General features: G+C 33.9%; 1 protein-coding gene across 1 annotated transcript; it reads left to right on the top strand.

The window, feature by feature from the left end:
- Window positions 1-6,330: 6,330 nt before the first annotated feature.
- On the top strand, window positions 6,331-7,421 carry LOC21401456 (protein EXORDIUM-like 7). The gene has a single exon (XM_010111528.2). The coding sequence runs from the start codon at window positions 6,456-6,458 to the stop codon at window positions 7,329-7,331; it is 876 nt and encodes a 291-aa protein (XP_010109830.2). The 5' UTR covers window positions 6,331-6,455; the 3' UTR covers window positions 7,332-7,421.
- Window positions 7,422-9,626: the final 2,205 nt, after the last annotated feature.

Below are 9,626 nucleotides of genomic sequence, written 5' to 3'. Positions count from 1 at the left end.
TTACCATTATTAGAGATGTCAAAATGGGTCAAGCCTGAAGAGCCGGTATGAGCGCGGCACATCAAAAAGTGGGCACAACACGACACGACACGATTATTAAATTGGTTTTGCCCATCCCATTTATTAAATGGGTTGGGATTGACGCAACTTTTAGGCACAAAGCACGTTAAGGGCACAACACGCTAAGAGTACGAAACGAGCACAGAGACGTTAAAAGCACGATAAGGACCCAATTAAGGAAGATGAAGTATAAAACTAATTTTATTAATATATTTTACATGTCATAAAAATACTTGTTTTATTAAGAAGTTTTCTTTATCAAGATTTTATCCTAGTGGGTTTTGCTTGGTAAACTTTTTAATGAAGTAATTTGTTTAGTTAATGATATGCTTTCTTTTGTTAAGACTAATGTTTTCATTATATTAAAAACTTTATTTATTTTAAATATGCTATTTGGCACGACAAAGGAATGTTAAGAGCACGATAAAAGCACAAGCACGACTTAAGCACGTTGAGGGCACGACCCACATATAAATGGGTCATGGGCCGGGCTTGACGTCACAAATTAAATGGGTCAAGCCTAGCACTGCATGATAAATAAATGGGCGGACCCATACACGACACAAGGCACGTTTGGGCCAAATTTAAACGGGTGGGGCCGGCCGACACAATTGACATATCTAACCATTATCATGCTAAATTGAGAGACAATATGTACAGAACAAACAAACACACGAAATTTTGATAGAAAATAAGCAGTCTCAACAAATACCTATGACTTTATTAATAATTCCATTTAACCAAAATGAATTCACTTTTAATAATCTTTTATGTAGTGATCTTAAACTTAAAGTGAATTCATGACTCTATCTCTATGATTTGTGTCTTTTAACATACTAAAGACAAGAATTTTGATGAAACTAAAATTCCATGTTAGCATGTTGGAGGCATGATTTACAAATAACGAGTGTGATTCACAGATATGCAACTCATAACTCTGTGAAAAGAGTTAATGATTCTCTATTTTATATCAATATTTGCAACTTCTGTATGATATATATTATAAAGTCCATTCGATCGAGTAATTGTTGTCATGTAGCACATGTGAACCGTGAAGTTTTCAAAGGTTCAGTGAATCATTCCTGTAAAAATATAAAGGAGACTTTTGAGTAGATCCATTCATTTATCACCTAATTAATTTGATAAGACAATTAGGATCAAATTTTGTACGAAAGATGCTGAAGATCTTCCTAACTACTAAATCACCAAACAAGGATAAAGACACATCTAAAGAGAAATAAAGTAAAGCCCAACGTAGTTATTCAGTTCGTTAATTTGAGTTTTTAATTTGAGTTAAGATGTGACTTTATGTGAGAGCTTGTTACTGTAGTAAAAAAGTTAGATGTGATTGTTTTTGAAAATTTTTTACTGTAACAAAACTATAATTTTAAACTCAAATCAGCGAAATGAACGGAGAGAGTTTTGAGATTCTTCTGCTGTATTTCTAAAGCCAGCAACTAAAATAACTGCATGATTCCATTTGGATACCTCATCAATTGTTTATTTTTGTATCATTGGACTCGGCCCTCAAACTATAAGCCCACCTCACCTGTCATGTATTCCAATTTCTCATACTATAAGCCCACCTCATCAATTGTTGTTTGTTTGTTCACGGAACAAATCATATATAAACACTAATTGAGATGTGAGCGTAAAAAAGTTAGATGTGACTATTTTTTAGAATTTTTTATTATAATAAAATTTAAATTTTAAACTCGAATCGATAAAATAAACGGGGCATTAGTTCGCATCTTCTCAAATAACTGTTTGAGCCAATAACAAAATAATTTGTAGGACCATTATAGGGGATTGGAAAAATTAAAGTTTGTTGGATGGGTTTTTTGCAATAATGTATTTATGTCGTGGCATTATGTCACTTGGTTTGTGCAAAATCCAAACACCAACGACTCGGGCATCAAAGTACCCGAGTATATGAGAATTTAAACATCTGAGTGTCTGAACGTTCGAGCATCTGAGCATCTTAGTGTTTGAGCATTAATGCTTGGTTTAAACGAGGAAGCTTAAGGGTCACAAAACAACATCAAATAGCAGAACGGTCAGTAATTAAAAGCATTCAATGACCATAGTTTAATCCATATTGATTATTTACCAGTTGTAACACCTAAGAGTTGAAGAGTTTTACATTGTCATCACAGAGATAATAAACTCTTGAATTAAGAGGAAAATTAAACTTCATCTATTCAATGTACTATAAATTCCCTCAATTTGAGAGGAAAGAGAACACACTCTAAAGCCTTGAGATTCTAATATTTTGTCTTTATTATTTCTTCGACGTTATTTGTGTTCTTTGAGTGTTCATTCAATTTTCTTATATTATTAGTCTTTCTAATCGGAGTTGTCAGTCTAAAAACGATGGTTAAGTGTTCGAACAAAATTTTGCTCCAACAAAGTTGAATTTTATTAAGTTCACATCAACATCAATACAATAAACGCATAACAAAATAATGTGAAGAGGGCCTCCGAAAATTGAATACTAAATGCGGCAATCTTCAATGGAAAAATCACAGGTGCAATGGCACTTTAAATGCGGCAATCTTTAATGGAAAAATCACAGGTGCAATGTCACTTTGTTTAGTCTAATTCAAAATGGAAATAAATAAAGACTTTACTTTTTATTAAACTGCATGATCTACAATAGATTGTCCGGACTCTTTGCTTGCTCAAATGATCTACTACCAGGTGAAATGGTTAGTCAAAAAACATTACTATTGTTCTTTGACAGATCACTATTGTTCAGCACAAATTGAAACAATCTTAGCTTAGAAAGCCTACATAAGTACGCTTATTTTCAGTAGCAAAAGAAGAAGAAAAATGTTTATTTTATGCATATACTTTTGCTGGCTATCAATGGATGGACATAAATTTGTCCCTCCTAATTCCCTCGAAAATTGACGTAAGTAACAGTTTGAATCGTGACACATACACAAAAGGTCCACCGAGACCTCAAGGGAGACAAATGTTGAAAATAATTAAACACGATCACCAAACTAATAGCTTTCCAAGGTTGCAGCCAAACGTGAATCTCTCAAGTAGTTGTTCCCTTTGAATGAGAAACTCGCTATGTCGAGTTAATTATCCGTGTTTAGGATTTAGCCAACACATGGGTAATCGGTTGGTTTACAAACAGATGATTTGGACTGCCTAACCAGAAATATTTATTATGGATAATGGGATTGATTGAAACTTAATCAATCTTTCCTGGCTCGCAAAAGTATAAATTTACCCGACCATTAGTGGTTGCCGGCATTGTTTAACATTAAGTGCTCGTTTAGTTCGCTGATTCGAGTTTTTAATTTGAGTTGATATATGATTTTATGTGAGAGCTTTTTACTGTAGCAAAAAAATTAGATATTATTATTTCTGAAAGCTTTTTACTGTAGCAAAACTCAAATCAATAAAATAAACGAAATCTAAATACATTTCATGAGAACGCACTATAATTTATTATAAAAAAAATATGTTATTTACTTTATATACCGCTATAAATATGCTTTATAACGTATTTTCTCTAATAATAATAATAATAATAATAATAAAAAGAAAATTAGATGTCACTGGTTATGCTCTGCTTTACTACTAAAGGCGGCCAAATATTGCTCCACCAAATTGGCTTTTGACACTAAATATGACTGTCTAATTGGTCATTTAAACTTTTTTCTTTGTTGGGAAACAAGACTCAAATCTATCCCTACATTTAAGGGACAGGTAGTTGAAGATGCTTTAGCCTTCACATGCACCTCTTACCTTTTACATCATTAACACGAGTCTTGTGCAATCAATCAAGGTTCTTCTTTTTTTAGTGCTCATTTTAGTTAGTAAAATAAAGTCCTGGGACATCTTGGTTAAAAAAAAAAAAAAAAAAAAAAAAAAAAAAAGCCTGGGACAACTTTGTTAAAAAAAAAAAAAAAAAAAAAAAAAAGAGTAAAATCAATAGCGTGTTTTCAGAACACTAAAAGCATATATTAAAATCTGGTGAAAGAAAAATTAAGCATTGACGTCTAAAGTATTCTAGTGTTCTAGATATGTTAAAAAAAACAAAAAAATTCCTCTTCTTTATAAACATAATGCGTAATCAGTGGGGATGTCTCTTCTGCATCATGGTTTTTGGACTTAATAAGTCTGTCAAGATTTAAGTCTTTTAGAACATATTAATTATTAGTTTTAAAGTAGTACTACAAACAAACTTTTTTCATCAACTTTCTAGGTCAAACAATATCAATAATATTAATTGTGAAATGTCCCCAATTCGACAAATCTTGGCGCTAATACAATTTAGACAGTTCATAAATAATAATGCTACAGATTATAAAATGCTAATTATTCTCTTGGTTTTTTCTTAATCAACTTGTTACTTTTGAAAAAAAAAAAATTGCTTATATGGAATATGTACAAGTACAAAGATAATCTAAAACAAATTCCCAACACTTTCTTACATAAATAAATTAGTCAACCAATTGTTAAGGAGAAAAGGAGTAAAATCTCCAAAGGCAAAAGCTTATGAAAAGGCGTCACACGCTTCTTTTTACCATAGGGTACAGCCATCATTCTTTTTGAAATATGAATTTTGACTCTCATCATTCTTTTTTCTTCTTTATATGCTAATCAATGGCAACATGTTCTAGTTGAGCATCAACTAAATGGATAAATTATGAGACAAACTATAAGAGTTTTTTTTTTAATATTATTTTCCCTAACTATAAGAGTGTTAATAAGCTAGTTTCTTTGTCCCAACTCATGTACAATCTCATTTAAATTTGTTAGATTTGACAATTTTGACAACTACTATGTAAAATACGATTGACTTTAAACATTAATATTGACAAAACCATTTGAAAAGCTTGAATCAAATGAGAGTGGGACATTTTTTTTTATTATTTTTATAACTAATTATAGCATGGTGCATCTCTACCGAATGAGTTCAAATGTCCCTTTTTCTTGTCTCCTTCCGTGTCTTCCTAATAATAATATATCACGCCATGACTTTTTAATTGACGTGATACGAATCTTTTAATTGACATGACATTTTAATTGGTGTATCGTAATATTATTAGAGTGACATGAAAAGGTACATAAGCAGATAAGGAAGTTAGTTCCTCTAATAAGTACTGGTATTTTGAGGGATAAATACTTGATTTTGAATCAAAAGCTTAATTTGGTTTGATCACCGAATAATCTGATGGTCGATCACTTTTAGTAGCTCCATGTTAGGAACTTCACTAGGAGGTTGATCAGCAAGCATTGTTGTTTTTCTCATATAGGCAGGTCACATGAACTATATGTACAGAATCAGTGACAAAAATATCTATTGTTGCCTGTAAGTTAATTTTTAAGTTAAGCCCGCTCTTCGCGCATACATATATATGTATATGTATGTATATTTATTTATATGTATATGTATGTATATTTATTTATTTATTTATCCGGGTTGTGATATGTGAACATTATAATGCTAAACTGACAGCTAGCTAGGCTGTCATAGGTTTTACTATAAGTTTCTCTACTTGTCCAAAGGTATCATTAGAGGTCGGTTGCCGAATATGTTATTAGCAAAGCAATTTATTAGTGATAGGAAAAGATAAGTTCGAAAAATTTAAAAAAAAAAAAAAAAGATTTTCTCCAAATAGATTTTTTTACCGGTAGTGTTAGTTTCTGACCATTAAATAATCAAAATCATATCAAAGTAAAAAAAAAAAAAATGTACAGAATAAAGAATTTTTAATACAAATCTCACAGTTGAAAAATAAAAAACTATCAATAGTTTATTTTTTTGATCCTATCAGATAAACTCTGAAAAAAAAATTGAGAAAAGAAAGAGAATAATGTTATTAGGGAAATTCTCTTGTATGTTTAGTATACCGATAATTTTTAACCGTTAAATATGCATACTTTTTAACTTTTATATAATTTGTGCAGATCTGATGAACAGAAAAACGTATATTGATGTCGGAGAAGGTCCCTAGTTATTACTAAAATATAGACAATGATGTTTTTTTTTTTTTTTAATTGGCGAATAGACAATGATGCATTTGGACTTTGGAATAATGTAAAAACATGCAGACCCTGCCCATCAAAAAGTACATATCAACAATAAACAAAACCAGATTATCACACACAACCAACTCTCCTCCCCTAATTTCTCCTCAGTCTCTTTCTATAAAAACACCTCCATTAAGTACTGCAATACGCCAAGACACCATACAGAGAAAGAAAAAAAAAACAAGATGCAAAAGCTGCTTCATCAATGCCTGATATTCCTCTTACTCTCCTGCTTTTCTTTTTCTTCTCTGGCTTCTTTTTCCCGGCATCCAAACAGACAATTCGGCCAAGCTAAAAATTATGAGGGCTCTTCTGACCTAGTGGACCTCCGGTACCACATGGGTCCTGTCCTTGCTTCTTCAATAAACCTCTACATAATCTGGTATGGCCACTGGAACCCAACTCATCAATGCACCATAAGAGACTTCCTCAATTCCCTCTCTTCTTCTTCTTCTTACCCTTCTGTGGGTGACTGGTGGCGAACCGTCCGGCTCTACACCGACCAAACCGGGTCCAACATAACCGGAAACATTGTCCTCGCAGGCGAGTTCCAGGACTCGTGGTACTCGCATGGAGCTTACCTCACTCGTTTGGCTATCCAATCAATAATCAAAACAGCTGTAAGTAGTTCACATGATCATAGATCTCTACCTCTCAACCCTCACAATGGCCTCTACTTAGTCCTAACTTCGTCAGACGTCCAAGTCCAAGACTTCTGCAGGGCAGTCTGCGGGTTTCACTACTTCACATTCCCTACAATCGTTGGCGTCACTGTGCCCTACGCGTGGGTGGGTTACAGTGGCTCGCAGTGTCCCGGCATGTGCGCTTACCCCTTTGCGTGGCCCGACTACTCAAAGATGCCGCCGCCGGGTAGCGGCGGTGTTGGTGGCGGCAGCGCGATGCGGGCTCCGAACGGGGATGCGGGCGTTGATGGGATGATCAGTGTGATAGCTCATGAGCTTGCGGAAGTGTCAAGTAACCCACTTGTCAACGCATGGTATGCTGGGGAGGACCCAACTGCGCCTACTGAGATAGCAGACTTGTGTGTTGGTGTTTATGGGACTGGAGGAGGTGGTGGGTTTGTGGGTAAAGTGTATAGGGGCAAATGGGGAATCGGGTATAACGTGAACGGAGTGAGAGGAAGGAAGTTTCTAATACAATGGGTATGGAACCCTGTAAAAAAGAGGTGTTTTGGTCCCAATGCCCTGGATTAGGATGCCTAATTAGTTTGTACATGATTCACTGTCATAGTTATGATTTCTTTCTTCCATTACCTAATACTTTTATGTATGTTATTAAAAAAAAAAAAAAGGGAAAAAAACACACCTCTGAAGAAAAGGAAGATTGGCATTGCATTCGGACAAGAGAAATTATTCAGTACACTAGGTGTATCACGTCATATTATTTATGTGGTGCACCCGTCTAATGAGATTATATTACTTAAAAATTTTGTCTATGTCAACTTTTTACTTTTGTTTTTTTGTTGTGCTTAATTTTAAAGTTAAGTTATTAAAATAAAGAAATTGGATATAATAGTAAGTGTTTTTGACTCAATAATCAATATAAATACCTATCAAGAAAGAGAAAAATAAAAGTGAAAAGTTGACATAGACAAAATATTTAAATGGTATAATCTTATTAGATGAGTGTACTACATAAGCAATATGACGTAATAATTCCTCTTGAGACGAGCTTAGGTGCTTAGGCTAAGGGATGGCAAATTCATTTGAACATTATGGTCCATTTTGCAAAGTTGTCAAAACATCCAATTCCAGCCACAAAAAGGCGATTTTGGCTTCTGAAAAATGAAAATCACTTAGAGTTCGTTTGATATCTAGATTCGTTGCCTGATTCGAATCATAGTTCGTTACAGTATTTTCTCTCACAAAAAATACACGTAAATAAAAAATGGTTCTAATCACATGGTTTGAATCCATGAACCAAACGCCACCTAAGCCTGCAGCACAAAATTAAGAGTGCGTTTGGTTCAAGGATTCATGTCATGGTTCGAATCATAGTTCGTAATTCGCTATAATATTTTCTCTCATAAAAAATACACGTAAATCGATAATAATTCTGAATTATAATTCTAAATCTATTAACCAAACGTTCTCTAAAAAATGCATATCTATCAAGAATAATCGGCACAAATAGTCTCTAAACTATTAAGTAGGCGATAGTTTAATCCTTATTCTTTTAATTTTGGCAAAACCACCCTCAAACTCTCAAATTGTTGGCAATTTAATCCTTTCTGTTAAAATTTGTTAGGTTTTTGACGAATGTATTATGCGCAAAGCATTTGATCTAATATCAAAGGGTAATTTTGTAAAATAATAATAGTTTATAATAATTAACCAAGAGAGAGAGAGACCTGCACACTCGTCGCCGCCGTGACGATCGCATTCCATGGAGTCATGGTCTTTGGTTATCAGATCAATAAAAAAATAAAAAATAAAAATAAAAATAAAAAAAAAACATAGAAAAAAAACCCAAAGCCAGAACAATCAAACAAACTCATTTATATTTTCATTAGCAAAAAAAAAAAAAAAAAATGAAAAATGAAGAAGAAACTCATTTATATTTAGTGGCATCAACTATCTCTGTTCTTCAGATATACTTTTTTGTAGGCTTTTAGTTTCAAAAATGGGTACATCAGAACTACAATATTTTCCTGAGGAAAAAAAACTCTATGATTTTCTCTGTTGTTTGATTACACATAGCAAAGGAAATACGAAGAAAAAAAAAATCTCCCTCTTCATTACCATCAGAATTCAGAGCAAGCCTTTTTCTCTCTCTAACTCCCTATCTCTCTGGGTTCTCTTTTATAAGACCCAAATCACATTTCATCAAAATAAGAGGAAAAAACAATCAATTTATCGACCAGTTCCAAGTTCCCAAAACACATAAACAAAATAGTTGATCAACCAAAGAACACAATGCTAAATATGGGCATCAGAAATCAAAATACGAAACCATTTGAACAACCGAAAAAACTCATAAATGTTAGACTTCGAGAGCGGCGACTGCAATTGTGAGGTGAACGAGCGCCGAGAACAACGCGACCGTGACCCGTGGATGGGCAGCCTTGGCCGGTGGTACTGGCTCGAGTTTGCGGCGGATCGGTCGTTCGCTAGTGGGCGGCGAGCTCGTGAGAGGTGGTGCCAATTTGGAGGCGGCGTTGGGGCTGGGCTTGCAGCGGCGCCGGTGCTGGCAGATCTGGAGGCAGCGGATCGGTTATATGGAAGGAGAGGGGTTTTTTACGTAGTTGTAGAAGGAAAGGGCAAAAAGAGGTGTGAGTTCGGAGGGCATATTTGTATTTTTATCAAAGAAAGAGGTTAATGTGACGTGACGTGCGAGATTTCGTCATGCATAAGAACAAAATGCTATGTACTTCAGGAAGCACTGTGTGATAGAAAATGACAATGGGAACTAATTGGTATTTGGAATTGATTTCAAAACGTTTTTATTTTTTATATAAAAATAAAAATAAAAATATTTTTATTTTTTAT

This window comes from Morus notabilis, unplaced genomic scaffold, assembly GCF_000414095.1.
Source record: "Morus notabilis unplaced genomic scaffold, ASM41409v2 Scaffold96, whole genome shotgun sequence".
Classification (NCBI taxonomy): domain Eukaryota; kingdom Viridiplantae; phylum Streptophyta; class Magnoliopsida; order Rosales; family Moraceae; genus Morus; species Morus notabilis.
The sequence above is the reverse complement of the archived record's forward strand: the minus strand, read 5'-3'. Positions and strand labels throughout refer to the sequence as shown.

Excerpts from the sequence above, each read along its gene's own strand:
- LOC21401456 (XM_010111528.2), top strand. The coding sequence starts at position 6,456 with ATGGGTCCTGTCCTTGCTTCTTCAATAAACCTCTACATAATCTGGTAT.